The sequence below is a fragment of the Syngnathus scovelli genome, chromosome 2 (genome assembly GCF_024217435.2).
Source record: "Syngnathus scovelli strain Florida chromosome 2, RoL_Ssco_1.2, whole genome shotgun sequence".
Taxonomy (NCBI): Eukaryota; Metazoa; Chordata; class Actinopteri; order Syngnathiformes; family Syngnathidae; genus Syngnathus; species Syngnathus scovelli.
In genome coordinates, this window is record NC_090848.1 from 3,729,230 (window position 1) to 3,749,775 (window position 20,546).

Consider the following 20,546-nt stretch of genomic DNA (forward strand, 5'->3'; position numbering starts at 1 on the left):
AATAAAGTCACGCTATCGTGAGCACCAAAGGAGACGACGCTACACACTCCCCCGGTCTTTTACTGATAAAACCAATTTCTCAAAAAGAGTTGAAAAGCAAAGTCACACCCATTTCCATATCTGTGCTTCTCAAATCCAACAAAAGAAGAAAAATATGTGCCGAGAACAACCGCTTAGCTTTGCGGTTAACCTTGAGCTAAGGAAGCGCAGCGCGGCATTAGCATAAAACCGCTCGAGTACCGTTAGTCTCATTTGCTCAACCTTGACGGAGAAATGGTAAAAGGCTCCATTAAATGACACAATTAAGCTCTCAAAGGTTCTATAAATGCGATGCGTTCGTTTAGGAAGAGGCAAACGGAGCAGCTAGCTAGGAGGTAGATTAAACAACGCTAGCTTGTTTACATATAAAAACACACGAGCAGTACTTTGGACATGATTTGCCGATTTTATTGTTTAACACTACAAATTGGCTGGATTAGAAAACTTTATTGACTTTAGACTCAGTCTAAAGTCAGTAAAGTTTTGACTGTGCAGGGGTGTCAAACTAATTTTTGCCACGGGCCGGATTGTAGTCATAGTTTCCTTCGGAGGGCCATTATGACAATGCCTTGAATTATATAATATATAGTAACTAGTTTTGAAATCAGAGACTAGTACAAAAAAATTAAAAAAAAAGATGAATGCTAAAATAAATTTCTATCAATTTTTCTATTTTTTTTTAGAGTGAAGACAATTTGTAATTTTAGTATTGACATGAAGTCGATGCACAATTTGTCTTTGCGGGCCACATAAAATAATTTGCCGGGCCGTATCTGGCCCCCGGGCCTTGACTTTGACACCTAAGCAATTTTGGAACTGCCACATCTTCAGAGGCTGACGTGTAGCCGCCTCCACATGGACCAAACAGGCCTCACCACATACTTGGACGGAGGTTTAGTCGCTTTCATCGGCACGCCTTGTCTTCAAATCAGCAAGGTCCGACAAAGTAAAACTGTTCCCCAGCTCGGCACGCCTGCTCCGTCGACCACGCTTGCAATTTAAACGGCGTCCCCAAGCAGCTACATTGGAAGGAAATTACTCGTGTAAAGAACTTTTATAATCCAAATGGAGCGTTACACTCAAGCTTATCCTGAAGATCAAGCAAAAGGCCCACCAAGTAGGAATGAAAACATTTTATCCTCATAACGAACATTCTTAGGGTCTCAAAAAATGGAGCTTTGTCTCGTCTGGTCCGAAAAGTCCTCACAGTAGACAAATAACCCAATAAATAATAACCATTAAAAAGAAGCCATAATTGTCCAATCTGTGTAGTCCACCGGTGTGAAAGTACCCAATAATATGGTACAATGAATGACATGAATGCACAAGGTCAATAGGTCACGAAGTAGAGGACGAAGGAATGTAAGGGCCTGACGGATTGATGGGCCCCATTGAGGTCCGGAGGGAGATGTCTACTACCCAACGAGGTGCTGCCTAATGAGGCCAGACATTTTTTTTTTCCACTCAACAGTGTGCAATGTTGTTGAGATCACTCGGACTGCTCAATAAAAAAAATTGGGACGTCGCTGATCCACCAATCAAAAAGCCAGGATGAAAACTTATTTCTCTCTCAACAGGTGTGTCGAGTCTTTCACTAAAGGTACGAGTGAAACCCGAGGAGTTGTCAGGACACAAGTGATGCTGCTCAAGTTTCAGCTCCAAAGTTCACGGCCCCCTTTCAAAATACACAGCAGGCCCTTGCAGCCACGATACTAAAAGGTCATCGGGTCACTGCCGAAGACTCCCTTGTGTCTAAATAGATGCGCGGTTGACTTGGACAGAAGGGTCATTCCTTTACACATCCCTTTTCTTTGTCTTGCCGAGTAAAGGGGCCGGCCGGTGGTCATCCGCCCCCCCCCCCTCCCCGGCCACCCATTCGGAGACCCCTTCACCCCCTCTCTGTCCACTCAGGGGGAAAATTACTTTGAGTCAGGGGGGGGAATAGCTCCATTGAGATGGAGAGAGGGCTCTTTCATAAAAAGGGGTGAAGTTTAAAAAATTGTCTCACATGTCTTTTGGAGGGACGGCGGAGAAGTCCGGAGGTGACGAGGTCATTAGCTTGGCATCTCCATCAGTGCTGCGACCCCTTTGTCCAGGACAATCCTCTCCGTGAGAAATGCCCTCAGTCAACCCCGCACTTGGCCCGGAGTTTAACTCCCCCCCCCCCACCTCACCCATTGTTGGTAGGCACAAAAAGCATCTTTTTTCCGCAAAGCTCATCTCGCGATCAAAACCAAACATTGTTCGACTGGAAAGGGATCGCCGGCAGCCGCTCCCAACATCTGCTCGTAGATCTTACCTTCGAATATGGCGGCGCTCTTCCTCAAGTTGCTTGAGGAGCTCATCGATGCATTGGTTGGAGTCCATGTAGTCCTGCCATGAGAAGATGACAACAATAAGCAAAAGAATTCACTTAAATTGGGACAGTATGTTTGTTCAGTCGAGGAGCCGGAATAGTTCACGTCCCAAAATGGATGCAGGGGGATCTCCTAACTATCCAAACAGCAGCAACGTCAGCACTTTACAGACAAAAAAAAATAAAAGCCACATAGCCCGAGTGTGTGACTCCATAAAAACTTCTTCTTGAGCAATTGGAACTAGATTGCCATCTTTTTTTTTAATGTTTGCTCAAGCAGACAAAACGTCTTCCTCCCATTAGCATTTCATAATGATTTTGACTAGCGCACAAAGCCAATTGTTTCTTTTGTGAAGGGCTGTCAGAGGAAATATTTACAGGCTACATCAAACACAAAAAGTAAGGCTGCCTGAGTCAGTGTTGTCATCAGGGAAGCCGCCTGGCTCCTAATGACAGGGCCTTAGAAAACATGCAGGAATGCCAGGAATGCCGTACGCTCCTTGTCATGTGGACGCTATTTAAAGGCAAGATTTAAAAGCCCCCCCTGCTCACGTGTGAGTTGCAATCTTTGTATATCTTCAGCCTGGCTTGAGTTCTGACAGCTTTTACAGCACCAGAGAAAAGTGCAGCAGAAAGCAGTTCCTCACAGATCTGGACTTGTTCAAACTTTATCTTAAGCATGTTTCTTGGAAGCTTGGAACTGTTTAGGACAACTTAACGCTGCAGTAGAACATCGCTGGAAAGGTTTTGAAATAGTAAAAACATGGGAAAAAAAATTGTTACGCATTGCTTAAATAAAAAAAAAAAAAAACAATGATTGTTGGTGTATGTCTGTGTATGTTCTTCTGTAGGTCTTTTAGATTATACTTTTTTAATCTTTTTAATATTTTTATTCTATTTATTCTATTTATTTATTTTATTTTATGCACTGATCAGCTGGCACTTTTAAATTTTTTTTAAATAAAGTGAGACAATGACAATAAAGATCTATTCTATTCTATTCTATTCTATCCTAATAAAAAATAAAATAAATAAAAATAAAGTAATAAAATATAATAAATAAATAAATAAATAAATAAATAAATAAATGTCGGTGTATGCAGCTCTGCTCCACAAGTCAAATTATCATTATTAATTAAAATAAAATAAAATGATTAAATAAATAAATAAATGTGCATTATTCCAGTGACCACATTGGCGTTATCATGATTGCATCAGAGCGTTTGGCCTCACACCTTGCTGAGGTCAGCAGTTCACAAGAACTACAAGGTTGTGACCTTTGCCCTCCATCCCTTCACCGCGGCCCGCCTCGGCTTGCTGGGATATTTCTGACAGGTCGTGCCAGCGTGAACTCTTGGATGGTAACGCCAAACCCCAAAATTGCAGCTTTGACAAACACGAAAGCCTCAGTGAGCCAATTGGCCAGGGAGTAGAATGCAAAATGTGTTTTTGTGTGTTTTGTGTGCAGAGAAAACATCTCGGCTATCCACAATCAAAAACCAAATATTCCCACCAGCCAACATGCAAAGACTTCTGCCAAACATTTTTCCACCTGTGAAATCAGTGAGGTCTTTACAAACATACACTGAACAAATGCTTCCAGTTCACCGGACATTCTTTTCCTGCTTCTCCGACCCGAACGCCAATCCGGATTACCTGGCGGACAAAAACCACCCTGTTCATCCTCTTGAATGGTTTCAAGCTATCTGATGTCTAGCGGCGCCTTTTGCCTCGGCCAGCCCAAACATCAACACCTCACCACCATCAAGAATCGTCGGCGGATTATCTTTCCAAACACGAGCCACCGGCAGCGCTCAAAATAGCTCCCCTTGTGTCGGACTTTTTTATCGGGCTCTTTGAGTTGCACAGAGCGTCCTATTCATGCTAGCGGGGGAACACTGGCCAAACTGTTCACGGGGTAAACCGCAAACGGGAAATTGGGCAAAGGAGATGAGGAGTGACGGTGTTGTGTTAGCAAGAATGCTGTGGATATTCCAGCTAGCTTTGCTGCTAGCTACGCTAACAAAGCCACACTTTAAATATAGCGTAGCACCTGTGTTATTCCTTCTATGACTTGAAGTAATAGCCCAATTCACCTCCGATAAAACTAAATAATTGGTCTGTATTTATGTTTTTATTTCGAAAACTACTGAGGACAAGAGGGGTGCCCAATTGCCCAGAGTTTTTACAAGCCCAGGTTTTATGACCATCTGGGGGTTCATTTTGTGCCAGGTGCGGTAAGAGCGGGAGATTTTGGATCGGGGGTCGCCGATGAAAGAAATGAAAAGGAAACAGAGAGCCGAAGGGGGCGAGGTGAGGCTTTCGCTGCTACAAAGAGAATGTTGGTCGGTCAGTCGGTCGGTCGGTCAGAGAGCAAAGACGAGAGACCGCTGACTGCCGCTTGCCCCCAAACGAGACGCCGTCTCAGCATTCCAGTCGTGACTTGGAAATGAAATGAAGGCCAAAGTGATAGAGGAGGGAAAAGGGCAGGCTGAGCTAAGAGTGATGCCAAACAGATGTTTGCTGTTTCATTTTTCAAGCGCCAAGAGGAGCTTCTGTTTAGCCTTTGACGGGATTACGGCACACCTTACTGACCGGTTCAAATTTGATCTAAGGGCCCTGAGGTTGAGGGTTTGAATCCAGGGTATGGACGGACAGACGGACGGATGGAGGGACTCCAAGCGTATCTTGTTCCAGAGCAATTCCCAACTGAGCTTGATGTTAGCTCTCGTCTTTTCACGCCTGAGTCTGATTGATTGCCTCAGCCCATTTGAGCGCCAAGCTTGTCGACCCAGGTGTCAGGCAGATGGTGAGGCTGCTGAAAAATATTCCCGCATCTCCTCCTTGAGTGCCCATTTAAGATTCCACACAAGCTGAGAAGTTGAGCATACAGCTGGAGATGCTACAGGATTGCTTCAGGAGCAATATACAAATATCAATGAGAAAGAGATGGGTTGTGGTGACCTCTGACCCTAGCGCCGAGCTGGAGTGCAGCGATTAATCCCGGGGTCGTAAATGATTTCTCATCTTTTCCCGGCGCCAAAAGGTTGCAACTTGAATGGAGGTACCCAGAGGACAAGCATGCACACATGGGCGTTGTAAATCTAAGCCGCCCCCTAAGCGCCAGCTCCAACTGTAAATAACACAACCCTCAGTCAGCCCTCCATGTTGAATAATTCATCAATTTCTTTATGTCCTTTGGCGCACCTTTGGCGATGTTCTTTTGCTTTGGCGTCGGAGCAGCATTCCGAACTCAACATACATGACATGAAGTCTTTGCAGAAAACTCGCAATAATTAAAACCCATCAATGACTTGGATCTCAGACTCGGAATTCCAATGTGACTCCAGAGCCAGACACGTGCCATATTTACACAATTAATGGCACGACTTCCTTGTTATCTTCCCATGTGCAGTTTTATTTTTAGCTGCCACGCCACTTTTAATGTTTCCAGATGCGCCCCGTCGAGGAATTTGACAAGAGGGCTGGTTCTCATTAAGCTTCTCAAACTGGGGGTGACATCAGAGGATTTCTTTTCGACCAATCGGGTTTTTCAGTGACGTGTCAAAGGTCGATTTTATCGATAAACCCTTCTCTCTTCGCGGAAATATGATGTTGTAGCTCTTTCGCTAACATTAGCGCACCAAAATCAGGTAATTAGAATGCGGCTGTGGGAAAATGTTGGACCTAAACTTCCTTTGCTTAGACCAGCTATTTGCTCTTACAATAACAACACTGTTCTATCATTACTACATGTTTACTCAGCTAACCCTTTTATCATGGGTGCCCCCCCCCCCCCCTTTTCCATTGACCCCATCAGCCCCTTCTAGCAATTCATTCTCCCATTCTCTGAAGCTTCTGGAAGCTATTTCTCAAGCGGCAATGGCCAACGGGGTTGATTGAAGTGAGGTAGCGGCTTCTTTGGAAGGCTTTACAATAGCTGGCCCATCAGATGCCCTCCACCCATGAAAGCTGTTTGCCGTGGCATTGTACGTCGCACACTGGGCCATTCTGCATTGTTCACTTGTAGGTCACAAGTTGCACCGACCGCATTGGGTGTCTCATCGATGGAGGCCGAACGGCACGCCACGCACGATGACGCGGTGAGCCGTGAAACATACGTGAAAGGAGGACCTGGAGTCGAGCCATGTATTCTGGAAATGGGTCAGAGGCTTATTGACTAAAATCTTTAGCCCCGATCTCCCCCTCCAAAAAAAAAACACCATCTTGTCTTTATGCTAAAAGAAATCCGAAATAAAGAAATCAGCAGAATTGAGACGATGCATGGAAGGTGACAGCGACTCCAGCTGTATCAGCAGATGGATGTCGGGTCGCAGCTTGATCGCCCTCGGGTCCTCACAATTGTCCCTCGGTGACCGCTGTGGCCGTGTACAAAGACAAGCATTGACCACTGACGCTACACAATCGGCCCCCGGGTATTTCCCCCCCCCCCCCCCCCTATTTAAAGTGTTCACCTGGGGCCCGGCTTGCCTCATAAAATCCTAATCAGGGTTCTGATGTCTGGCCGTAGCGAGCAAGCACGCCAGGAAATCATTCAGCGCATCACCGTAAAAGTGAGTTATAGATTCATACAGCTCATATCGTGTCCTCTGAACGAGGACAATTGTTTCTAGACATGGATGATATTGATATTTTCCCATCTTTGATATCTCGTCATCAATTCATCTTGAAAAGGAAGAATTTTATTTGACTAAATTGCTGGGTAATGTACTTGGAAAATGGAGTGACCACTAGAAAGGGGCGTCTGCGCCGTTGTGGGGGTGAACACAGCAGACTTGCTTCTAACCTAATGGAAGTGTCTCTTCTTTTCTATTTTAAATTTAGCGTAGGAGAAGCCTGCAGTCATCACTCTTAATTAAGAATGTCTTTCAATGCATTAAAAAATATGAATGCGATTTACAGTCCAGCCGTGATATTTTCTTGGCCAGAAATATCGCATTCTCTTTCAAGACACACTTACGTGAATTTTCCTGTAATTGTCGAACGAGTCGACATTTGGTTTTACAACTTGCTGTAATCATATTGTCACGATAGCTTTAAAGTACAACAAGAAGTTTAAGTGCATATTTCACTAAACTAATGAGTCCAAAATATTTCTTACCTGCGGCAAGATCAGCAACTCAATGTCACCAAGGGCGAAAAGCTCCGCAACACCTTGTTACACGGCAAAGGTGGCGCCGTTTGAGTCGAAACAGACAGTCTGTCTCCATTTTTATAATGCGTCCGGCCCGCTGCTTAGCATAAAAGCACTTTAGCGAGAAATTAAGGGAGCGGTGCCTGCTATAAAAATAACCGTGGCTTTAAAACAAGCCAGACAGGATTTTAACCATTTTCGAAACGCAGGCCAGCTCTGTACATGCTCAACGCAAAACATGCAAATGTGCAATGTGTGACGCATCAAGCAGCCACGCAGGTGATTTCCTGCGCACAATACCGAGCCATCATATGGGGGGCAACAACCACACACACACACACATACACACACACGAGAGTATTGTGCAAATGACCCTTTGAATCTGTCACTGATGAAAAAGTACACAAGCCCCAGGGACGCTCGGTCAGGGCCGCTGCGGGGACAGCTGGAGGCGACACGTGCACACACACAAACACACACACACACAACACATACACACACACACAACACACACCGAACCCCAGGGATGCGCACGTGGAGTCGGATACACACACATATATTATATGTGTATATATATATATATATATATATATATATATATATATGTTTTATTTATTTATTTATTTATTTATTCAACCATTTATTTATTTATTTATTTATTTGTATAAATTATATATAGTATAGATATAATAATATAAATAAATAAATAAATATGATAATAAAATTATGTATGTATATATATATATTAATTTTTTTTAATTAATTTATTTATTTATTTATTTGTATAAATTATATAATATAGATATAATAATATAAATAAATAAATCCGATAATAAAATTAATAAAATTTCAACAACTGTGCACGTTTTGGTCATTGCACGTGACCTCCTGAGACGCTAAGCTTCCAATATGGATTGATTTCTTCCATGAATTAATTTCTGTGTGACCACAGGTAGCTGACAGGTGAGCTGCACACTCAGTCATCATAAAATAATTAATCGCAACTAACATCATTTATCCGTCGGTTTTAATGGATCCTCAGTTGACTACAAAAAAAAGATGGCCTCAATATTTGGGAATTGTGTGCGTGCTGCTCTGCGAGCTAATCTATGCAAAGCTCCAAAGCAGAAACACTGTGTGTTTAAAGCCAATAAGGCGCTATCAAAACCAGGGCAGAGTTAATTAATCATCTCGGCATCCTTTTCACGGCCCTCCCATGACTGCCCCAAGGGTGTGTGTGCGTGCGAGTGTGTGCGTGTGTGCGTGCGGGCACGAAGGGAAGCAGCGGGGTGGTGCAGCTTGCAGCTGAGGGATATTTGCATAAAGTTAGCAGGGTAGCAGATTGCGGCGTAATCCTCAAGATACTTTTAATTTGCCAAAATACAACAAAAAAAAATCACCTTTGTATCTCATCCAGGAAAATGATTTAACAATTTTATATTCACACTTGAACTGATTTTACGATTTTATGACACTCTGGTATTATTCATGACTATCGATTTATCTTTCATATTATTTTTGGGGGATTTTTATCCTGCTACTTTTTTTTATTTATAGAAACAGCTTTTATTTCACAAGTCGTAGCCAGCCGAGGATGATAAAAAGTAGGCCCGCTCGCCCGGCAACACACGAAGGACGTAAATAATGGCCGTCACTCGCAAGTGTAGCTTTCATTGGCTTGCCCGTCAAAGCAAGATGAAAACGACCCCCGGGAACCCCGACAAATTTTAATCCAGACTCGGTAAAAATAAAACACGAGTGGCGATGCCAATATTTTTGATGTATGTTGTTGCATTCAAGCATTTCAGGTTCAGTGGGTCAGACTGTGTGAGAAGGTTCAGGTTGGGATTTAGGGGGTGGGAGGGGGAGGAACTCTGGAGGTAATCTGGGCATGACTGAAATAGGATGGAAAAATTCAATCACGCATCACGAAGCTGGCCGGTTGGTTGCCGTTTGTCTGGCTTCTTCTCTTTTTTATGAGCCATTCGTCATTATCCAGTTCCCATTCATGTAATTAAACGGACGATATAAGGCGTCCTGGAGCTCAGGAGATACTTTGTCAGTCCGACTTGCCTTCCACTGAACATCTCCTGCACAATTGGAGAGATTCCAAGCATGAAGAGGTGCTACATTTTTTTTTTTTTACAACGGCCCGTCACAGGCAGGTCAAGACGCACAGATGGCAAATTGAGGAGATACGGAGAAGGTCGGAACGTGCTACATCACGGCTCGCCTGCAAGTGACCTACATATGCTGCACGGATTCGCTTCACCTTGCTTCGCCGATACGTCAAATAAACAAGTCGAAATATTTCAACGTCAGCTCAATATTTATAATCCGCCACCACGAGTCGCTAACCTGCAGCAATCCCCGTCTAGCTGGAGGGTAGCCTGAATATGGGGCAGACGGTAGACTGCCCCAGTTTTTTGGTCTTCCGGTACGGGATGGAGGGATGACACTCACCGCCAGTTGCTGGAGCAAGGGAACATTCCGGATCCTACGGATGGAGCGGTGGGGAAAGCGACTCATCCCGGCTGGCGCTCGCCTGCTGCCTCTTCTTCCGCCTCATTCCCCACTTCTGCCCCAGCTGAGTCTCAGCTTCTGTATGGCACGGCGTGTGCGTGCGTGTTTTGCCCCCTGTTCTCGTGTGTAACGTGTATGAAGTGCGTGTCGACGCAGGCGGTCGAGCGTCTCGTCTGAAATCTTGTCTGTTCGCAGCTTTTTAATATTTGATCCTCGGCGAGAGACTTTTGTCACGTTCCAAATGCGCTTTGAGTTTCCGATCATTTGAGAATCAGCTCTCGCAGCGAACACGTTTATGAGCATGGGCTGATGCAACGGCGCCTCGAGTTACAAACTTCATCGGTTTCGTTTGAAACCTAAAACGGTCTACAAGTGAGGTAAGGTTTCCTATTGAAATGAATGCAAATGCAATTAATCCGTTCCAGCCTTATAATTAAGCTACATTGATCCACAGTTTCAATCCGGTGTGTGGTTGAAAATAAATATTGCGTAAAACACTAAACGTTCTACAACTGAGGTAAGGTTTCCCATTGATATGAATGCAAATGCAATTAATCCGTTCCAGTCTTATAACTAAACTACATTGATCCACAGTTTCGATCCAGTGTGTGCTTAAAAAATAAATATTGAGTAAGGCACTAAACGTTCTACAACTGAGGTAAGGTTTCCCATTGATGTGAATGCAAATGCAATTAATCCGTTCCAGCCTTATAACTAAACTACATTGAGCCACAGTTTCAATCTACTGCGTGCTTGAAAATAAATCATGAGTATGAAGACACTCAACGTTCGACAAATGAGGTAACGTTTCCCATTGAAATGAATGCAAATGCAATTAATCCGTTCCAGCCTTATAACTAAACTACATTGATCCACAGTTTCAATCCAGTGTGTGCTTGAAATTAAATAATAAGTAAGAACACACTATTATAAAGAAGCACTTTTCAAAATACGACAGCTATCCTGTGAACCTAACCCAGGGGCTACGCTGATGATTAACGTGAGCTGAGAGGCAGGTAGTGTTTTCTTCACGAGCCTGACCAAATTTATGACATAAGTGGCGGGTAGAAGTAATTCAGTCGAGCCGTGTGAAGCTGCAGGTTTGCTGACGCGCATTCCTGAAAGATGATAATTATCAGCTAAACGGGTTCCGCCCTTCTTGTTTATGAAATGTGAGAGGTGGATAAAATAAAATTTCAAATTCTACACTGATACACTTGCGTGCCAAGTTTGTAATCACGGATGCTTTCCGATCGCATTTCTTGTCAGTGAGCCATTACACCGATTACGGCGTAATGACCGTCTGACTATTCTGGTTACGGATGTAATGTTTAAGATTAAGATCGATTATTCAAAATAAAATGCACGTCCAATCCTGACACTGGCCCATTTGTATCGGATAAACAAACACAATTTTAATAGGGGACTTCCTCCCAGCAGGGTGAGGTTAACACCCAATGTAAACACTGGGCGGATGTAATGTGAAATTGATATGAGCCAAAAAAAAATCCAGTAAACAAACTCATCAAATTCCTCCAAAATAAGACAACAACAAGTTTATCCTTTTTTATCTACGTACGCACGATAGCTACGGAAAATGTCATTCGGAGCTGATCTTCATTCTGATTGGTCTATTAACTTTATTTTTAGTCATTAAAGGTTAATCGTAATTATCGTTCCTCCGAATTAAATCGTAGACACGGAAAGAGAAAATTTAACAGACTCTCAAGGTGTGTGACTTTTTACGACGCGTCATTAGTGAGGCGCGACACGCAACCTGTGCCACGGGTCAGAGAGTTCGGTGCCAGGCAGAGAAGTGGCTACGAGTGTATGTGCCAAGCCGGGGGGGAAAAAAACAGGTCAGTCAGAAAACTCGGCTGTGAGCCCAAGCCGATTGTAATCACCTGAAATCCGCGCTCAAACAAACGTTACGTTCACATGAGGGTTGTAAGCGGTCCAATAAAAGCACAGGCCGGTGACTGGCAAGCTGGGAAAACATGTCAAAAAACGGCGTGACAGTTATTAAAGCAATTTTACAAGCAAACAGAGCAGGGGGAGGGAAGGGGGGGGGGGGGTTGACTCTAGAGTAGGATCAGCCGAGTAATATTTTTGTGCGAGATGACTCCTATAATGTGTCATATGGAGCGACTCTGACCCCGCCCCCCCTCTCTGCATTTTCAACTTAGCCTCTTGTTATCCGTTATCTCTCAGCATGAGTGCACGGCTGCACACATCAGGGGCTTGCAAAGACAAAACAAGCGCAGATGACAGAGTGAGCGAGGATGTGGAGCGTTTTAGCTTTTTTTTTTTTTTTTTTTTAGCTAAATGATTAAGGGAAATGTCAGCATTAGTTGTAATGCTGACAGAAATCCATCCATCCACATGGATTAGATCTTTTTTGGATCATGATGTGATTTCCCCCCCGCCCGAATATGATGGTCCAGTCCACTCTATCTCATCCTTACATTTGCTGTCATTCCACATGAAGATGGAAAAACTGAAATGAGCTCATTTTCGCGATTTCAATCACAACGATTGCAAATCTAATTAAGACGTGTGTGCGCATGCGCGCGTAATTCGTGTGTAGTTTGTGTGCATGACTGTGTGTGGATGCTACAGAGATTTTTTTTTTTTAAACTGGACTCCAAACCATGTTTAATTCAAAACCCAGCAGAAAATTCCCAAACCGTATCTCACCTCCACAGAACTTTTGGCCAACTGAGCCATTTCCATCCACACTTGACCGCCCCGGGGCGGCACACGTTGCCAGTGACCTAGTTTCAATCTCACCGTGCACATCGCCGCGTAACGCCGAGCTTCTCCACTCCACCACAGGCGGACGCTCGTGATAAAAATAAATAGCGGCGTGGAATCAACCCAGCAACACTGCTCTTATGTAATCGTGACAGTGGCCCAGTTACTGGGTCCTTCCCGAGCTACGCAATCTGATTCCGATTTCCCAACGTGCCCGGCCTCCTTCCTGTCATAAGGAGGGAACCGGCATGATGATCACACAACAATGAAATGCTGACTCAGCCTCCACACCTTCTACAAATCCTCAAAAAGTTACTAGATGCTTTGAAATGCGTGAAGTGGAAATAAATCCACTGACACGACAAGGCAAAGTGGTGGTTCCCATTTCCTGTGTATGCACATGTGAGTGGGCGGAGCTACGTTGTGCATACCCAGGGGGAGGGGGAGGGGGGGGGTCGAAATGTGACACAAGACAGCGCATGACTACGCTTGACATTTTAAAGAGGCACTTGCAAACCGATTCACCTTCAGTTAACCTCCGGCTACAATCATTTTCCACCCCTGATAACGGCCCGTCAATCACTGGTGTTTCGTTTTTTGTGTGACGGATTGCGTGTGACAAAACGTGTGATCTCCCGACGGCTGTGAACGCACCGCTGTCTCTTTAAATCACAGCACACATATCTGTGTTATGTAAATATGGAGCATCTTAATAAAAAAATAATATTCATTAGAGAAGCTGTATTAATGATTGTGGATCGCTACGGATTTGTTTTACTCGTAAAACATTTTTTATAAATATAAATTTATAAATATTGATTATGCGAAGAGACGATCAAAATATGATGCAATTGCCGACCTGGTTTAAATGGCATGTGAAATTCTTACATGGTTGAAATCTGATTGGACAAGCAAATCCAACCTCCTCCTCATTTAAAGCAGAAATATTACAAAATAAAGTTCACAGAATGAACGTTCATGGAAGAAATGGAAATTAAGGTTTGCCAGTCCTGACGACCCCACACAGGAAAAATGAAATTTTTATGATCACTGTTAACCCACTGTTACAAGAAGAGTGATTTTTTTTTTTCGTTCTTACCGGGGGGCCGAGGGACAATCTCTTTACGTTCCTCTCCGCATGGCTGTTCAAGTTTCCTCCGTCCGGCGCTGTTTCAATCACCTGCGTCGCTCTGCGGTGAGGAAAAGGGGCGGAGAGAGTCAGCACCTTGCATCCGGCGACTTTTCGCTCTTTTTTTTACCTTCCGCACAAGATCAGAGTCCAAGTTCCCTCCCTTTTTCCCGGCTTGACAAAGCTAGATCTTCCCGCCCATTCCACCCGCCCGAGCCCTTTTGTTTTTCTAGACCTCTCCAAACAGCGCTGGGAACCAGTTGGACCTGGCTGAGGCCACGGCCGAAGATAAACACTTCATTTTATGCACACTACTCCTGTACAAAGAGACCATAGCGGCGAAAAGAGAAGTCATCGCACTTCCTCGCTGGAGGTCAAAGGTCAACCGACGGATGCCCTGAGGTCAGAGGCCTTTAAAACACAACCTGGACTTAGCTTAGCAAATAATACCTGCTAGTTGAATTCATACAAGGATCATCGGAAGCAAATTGATGTCATGTCGCATGATTGCGCTTGTCAAAATTCCTCACACATCGACGTGACACGTCCCGTTCGGCGATCGACGCGAAGCCTCGGTACGTTTGACCTCCCGCGCCGCGTTTTCGAGCCCGCTGCCCCATTTCTAAACGACCGCGGGGCAGTTGAGTGGAGAGGGAAGCCGACTAATCAGGGAACAGGATGTGAAACGCGTTAACGTCTCGCTACACATGTCTCGTCGTAATTACAGTGCGGGTTTAAAGCTTGGATTTCATGTCGATGAAATAGCCTGGAGGGGATGGGCGGAGGAGGGGGGGGTCATGGGAAATCGAGATCAAAAGGTGTCAGCACCGCACCTGATTGCACTGACCTGACGCCGAGAGCATGGCAACGTTTTCATCGGGTCGCCGGGAGGAGATTGCGGACGGAGCGGAAGTGATAAGTAAACACATTCATGTGGCCGCTCAGATAAGCAAGCTGATAAAAAAAAAAAAAAAAAACACTCACTCAATCGTTCGCAACCACTTTCCAGATAATATATTTGACGTCTAGAACCGTCATTGGGAGTGAATGAGTTCATTTAAAAATATTTTTTTTTGGTAGGGCTTACTGGTTCTGTACTACTCGGGACTAACCCCCCCCCCTCTCTTTGTGATTTGCTGTGATTTACACCTAAAGCAATTACAGCTACGTTGAAGCGTCGGGGCGCGGCGGCGGCGCTGACCTCCGCGGAGCGACACGCGTCGCCGCCCGCAGCGTGCGCAGCCCCCCAGCCGGCCATCCGAAAGGAGGCAATCAAAGGAGGCCAGGAGGACGCTGACATCTGGGAGTCTTTGTGCTGGAAGCCTAATTAGATACCAGGATGATGGGCGGTAGTTTTGGTGTCAGCGTGCATGCGTGCGTGTGTTAAAGGTCGCATGAGGGCTCTCTCTCTCTTTTTTTTTTTTTTTCTTTTTTAACATCTGCTGCAGGAACAAGGCGGGCGGGCTGGGGGGGTGGGGGGGGGGGAGAGTCCCAGACAGCTTCAACACAACCAGGAGGATAATGTGAGGGGATAACAGCTTAATGAGAACACTTAGGCCCCATTGAGAACTGGCTTCTCCCAAACACGAGTCCATGAATATTGATCGGCATGGCTCTTTCGTCAGCTATTCATTTATTTATTTTTTGTCATTTGATGTGAGATACAGTCGATACTATTGCGCCTTCTGTCGGCGTCACGAAAGGAAACAGCTTCTCGAGTGGTCGAGTGTTTGGATAGCTGTTTCCTCGGCCAGCCTTCGTGAAGATTACTTACGTGCTTAAATGACCATCTGGGGTGGAACCATAATGGTGCAAAGTTTGAAATTAGCAGAGTTTTAAAAGTTTTTTTTGGAGAGGAGGCCATACAGTGGTCGATGGGGGGGGGGGTAATTATATTCAGAAGAGGATTAATTAAATCCATCAAATCCTCTGACTGTTTTATCTCACATCGTGAATGACTGCTACGATTATCTATTGGACTTTTTCAATTTGGGGGGTTAGCCAATTACTTTCCATTCATTGAGTGTGTGACATGCGGAGAGCGAGATCCATCTGCAGCAGCACAGATGGTCGGCGCTGATGAGATGTTTCGGGTCCCTCTGCTGGCCGACCCGTACGAACCCGCTGGACGTGGGATTATGGATGTCGATGGGGTAAAGCGGTTTGTTTTTATGATTTTCCGCGAGCAAACCGATGGTTATGCTGGATGTTGGCTTTGCGTTTTGACGATGAGGCGTTTATAGCAGGCAGGCGACTATAATTACGTTTTAGTATGTAAGAAGTGTGTGTGAAAGGCGGGCTTTGCTGGACTGGAACTAATGAGGTTGATGAGCTAACGATTTGGTTCGGTTTCTACCGGTGGTCACATGTCGTTTTGTGGTTCGGCTTTCCGGAGTTACTGGAAAAGGCTGCGAGATTCACATTCTTTCTTTGCGCATCATTATGAATATTTTGATTATTCATGTGCGAGGGTGTCATAGAATAACACACAGTGAGGTTGTATTAAAACTGATACAATTTGAAAAGTAACAATTTTGTATTTTGTTTTGGAGTCAGAGGTACAGCAACATTTTAATAAATTTGAAACTAAGAAGCCAACGACGGTACAGGCGAGAAAATAATCATTCAAGGTCACATGGGTGAGGTCATGCCTGAGCGTGATGACACAGTTCATGAAAAAAATAAAAATAAAGGAAATATGCGCCATATTGACGGGACCTGACAGAACAAGCAAAATAAGACAACACCGATAGAAAATAAAATAAAATAACAAATTAAATAAATAAATAACTACCATAGATCAAATAAAATAAATTAAATAAATATATTTTTTTAAAATACATAAATAAATAACATTAAATAAATAAATAAATAAATAAATAAATAAATAACTACCATAGATAAAATAAAATAAATTAAATAAATATATTTTTTTAAAATACATCAATAAATAACATTAAATAAATAAATAAATAAATAAATAAATACTAAATAAATAAATAAAGAAATAAATAAATAAATAAAGAAATAAAGAAAGAAAGAAAGAAAGTAAAATATACTGGACTATTGTGATCCTTTTTTATTTCATTCACCAGCACCATGACCAGCTATTGGACTTTTTCTCTGTCTGGATGACATCATTAATATCTCAATATTTGGTTACGCCTAACCTACAATGTACTTAATCGGCACCCCAGGCCCAACTCAGATGACTGACTGAACCGGTTCTCTGTGCAAAAAAAAAAAAATCATTCAAAGAAACACAAATCATCTGCAAACAAGAACGACACAGATGAGGCTCCGTAAGCAGGCGGTGGTGCAAGAAAAGGAATAATTAAAACCCAGTTGATAACATGACTATGCCCGACTTCAGGTACAAAAAAAAAATACTGCCACGGCCCAATTCTTTCCCCTACAACTTCTGATTGGCATGTGGGCATCAAGTGGAGGTAAAAGAAAAACTGACCTGAACATTCTCTCAGATGTTAACTCAATGCAAATCTGCTAGCTGCACAAAAGACTAGCCAAAAAAATCTGATTTCATATTTTGTATTTTAAGATTGGACGTCCACTTATTTCTCATTGCATTCATTCAAACTTTAACCCAAAGGATGTTTACATTGCACGGGACGTCTAAAGCATTAAAAAAATATTTATTTGCATGCACAGAAGGTAAACTAGTTAGAACGCAAGCTTACCGTGCAGCGGCAGGCTGGTTAGAAACCGGCATCTTGCCCTCGGAGGTACTTCGACGGCATGATGAGGTGGAATTTCCTTTGATGGCAGCTGAAAACATGCTGCTGCAAATTCTCCAGGAAGTGTTGCAGGGGCTGTGGGCCGCCAGGCTTGTCTGCAGCAACACCCCACAAGACTTGTAAATACACAGCGGGAGGCGGGCTGGGGCTAAAGCGGGCAGGCGGGCGGACCAAAAGTGAGCCGAAGTTGCTCATGACATCAGCTGTTGACAACTCGCTGGTTATTAGTGCCAACTTTTTTTTTTTAAAACAAACACACAAAAGCATTACTATGCATGGAATTCCTTGTGTGCAGGACAATGTGTTTTTCTTTGCGATATTAGTTTTCCTTTCGGGGAGTGTCGTGTGTTTACATAGTCGAGGAGCTGCTGAGCTGTTTTCCTGACTCACATGGCTGCTGCTCTGCTGTTACATTCCTCAAGTGTGTCGGCTTGGCAGTCGAAGCGCATCTGTCCTGCTTTGCCTTCTCATTTAAATGGACGCACATGACTCGCAAGTTTACTGCCAAGTCGATGTCTTCGCTTTGCGCCGGCCGGCTGGAGCTTTTTTTTTTTTTTTTTCATTGGCTTCTCTGCAGGGCTCCCACATTCCTCTTTGCCATCCACCCAACAAATCTCAGCCCGAATGTTATATTTAGTGTCTTTTAACTTCTCCGAGGATGCATATTAAGTTGCAATCAAATTGCATGTTTGTTAGTTGTTCCTGGATGACAAAAGCCTCGATGAATCTCAGCTGCCCACTTACTTGACTTGCGCAACCGCAGCAAACAAACGAGCCCGTCTTTTGGTGCATTCCTTTCTGATTCTCTTCTTGCATTCTTGCCCCCGAAGTTCGCAGCGCATTGTAACAATATTAAGTCAGTGAATTAGCAGCAGCCCAAAAGGTCATTTTTGGAACAACAGCTAAATAATACGCTCAGTGTCTCGGCTAGCTTAGCAAACAATCCAACTAAATGTCAAAAGTTAATCGCATAATAAACCTAATAAGAATGACTGCAATATTGTTTACTACTGTAAGAGACTAGCGACAATATTGACCTTTGAACTTTGGGATTTACTGCTAGCTTTATTTTCTTATGTGGTTTCACGATTTTTTTTTAACTACTTTGCTGACAGAGAGCAAAAACATTCAATTTGTGCCATAAGTAATGTTGAAGTTTTGTTGCAAAATGTTTGACTTCTCGAGGAAGTCCGCTTTATCGGAAGATGTGCACGAGCTCATCTGGTCAGGAAACACAAATCTTCACGCCATCTTAAATCACAAGTTGCTTTCTGTTTCCGCTCACACTCGCAACCTGATGTTAAGATGAGACATTACTCAGCGATTTGGCTTTGGGGAACTTGTCTTGAAATAAGTCTGGTCAGTTTTGCTACTTAGATTGCATCCCACTTGAATGTACAAAGTGGCAATTATTTTTAACAATTATATTGAATTTTAATTATATTATTTAAATTTTAATTAATTTATAATTATATTAAAATAATCTATAAAAATATATTTTATTTTAAATACATTATTATATTATAATTATCTTATTTTTTTTATTTCTGAGTGTGTAGGGATTTTTTTTTCACCTCTTTCCACTCTGATTCATGCACACATAGGCACAACATGCTGATACTAAAAAATTCCTTACATCCGTATGTCTCCAGTTTTGTTTTTTAATGACGTAGAATGAAGATGTGGTTCATACGTGGGCTGAGACTGGCTGGCGACCGGTTCTGGGTGTAGTCTTTTTTTTTTTTTCCCAAAGTCAACTGATCTGCAGTAGGCTGCAAACATGCTAAGTATAGAAAAGGGATGAATTGATGGATGTACACATGGCCATTATATTGAAATGTTTTATGATGCCGTGTTGGGGCTTAAAGGCAACTGCAGTCTGCCCACTGACAGGAAGAAATTTTTTTGCCGATGTCAGCCACTTTCAGAGAAAAACTCAAGCTGAGAAGATTTACTATCGATGCATCAGGATGGAAAGGAAAAAAAAAAGAGCTCTTTGCAGTCTGATATATTATCGCAATAAATCAACGATGGTGTTTCATCTGCAAGCGAAGAGGATTTCATATCTTTTTAAGTGTCAAATGAGACTCAGCTCAATTTTTAGCGCTTGTCGGCTTTATTCAATTTAGTTACGATCGATGATTTCCTGTATCCACCCAATCGTCTATTGAGGACTCCCCAAATCCGAGACTTCAGTTCAGTGAGCAATATTCTTATGTCCATTTTGTGTATCTTCTATCTGACCTATTTGCCTCCAGAAGCTGGGTTGAGTTATCTACAATACTTCGTGTGAGGTTTCACACCCCTTCGCAGGGTGCAGTAAATCTAAAGACGTGAGCCGTGCGGTCTGGCTCAGGGGCGGCCCGCATGTGAAGAAAAGAAAACAACTGTGGAGGCCTGTGGGAAGAGCTTTGGATGAAGCACTCAGATAAATGGAGATGCAGATGTGATAGGCTACTGTGAATTACAACCTGATTTAATCATATAATTAATAAAGCACGTTCAAATTAAATGGGAAAGGTACAGAAGAAAATCCAAATGTGACTTTGGTGAAGTCAATAAGAATTATTTTGCATTAAAATGTGAAAGTTCAGCATAGTGTTGCTCGACATGCCTCAAATTTGACCCAAAACACAACAAATAATAATGGTAATGTAATAGTTATACACGAAGACGGCTTTTGTTTGGCATTTTCTCAAAGCGGTACAGAATTAATGTGAAGATGGCGCCCCCTTGTGGCAAAATAAAGAACGCAGACCAGCTTTCACTACTTTATAGTACTGTAGTTGGGTAACGTTTTCACATTAAAGTATGTGCTGCTATCTCTAGTATAAA

The 20,546-nt window shown here is 43.2% G+C and overlaps 1 protein-coding gene across 5 annotated transcripts in view; it reads right to left on the bottom strand.

Moving 5' to 3' along the window:
• Positions 1 to 17,820, bottom strand: part of LOC125989346 (nck-associated protein 5) — a 64,621-nt gene extending 46,801 nt beyond the window's left edge. For 2 of the 5 annotated variants that reach the window (XM_049755581.2, XM_049755580.2), the window contains exons 1-3: positions 17,655 to 17,816; positions 13,927 to 14,017; positions 2,339 to 2,412 (exon numbers count right to left, since the gene is read on the bottom strand). In XM_049755581.2, the coding sequence (XP_049611538.1) occupies positions 2,339 to 2,412; positions 13,927 to 14,017; positions 17,655 to 17,752 (263 nt within the window). In that variant the 5' untranslated portion in view covers positions 17,753 to 17,816. Of the gene's footprint in view, positions 1 to 2,338; positions 2,413 to 7,517; positions 7,677 to 10,013; positions 10,159 to 13,926; positions 14,018 to 17,654 lie in introns of those variants that run through there. The other 3 variants (XM_049755587.2, XM_049755582.2, XM_049755583.1) reach the window with 3 other exon arrangements.
• Positions 17,821 to 20,546: the final 2,726 nt, after the last annotated feature.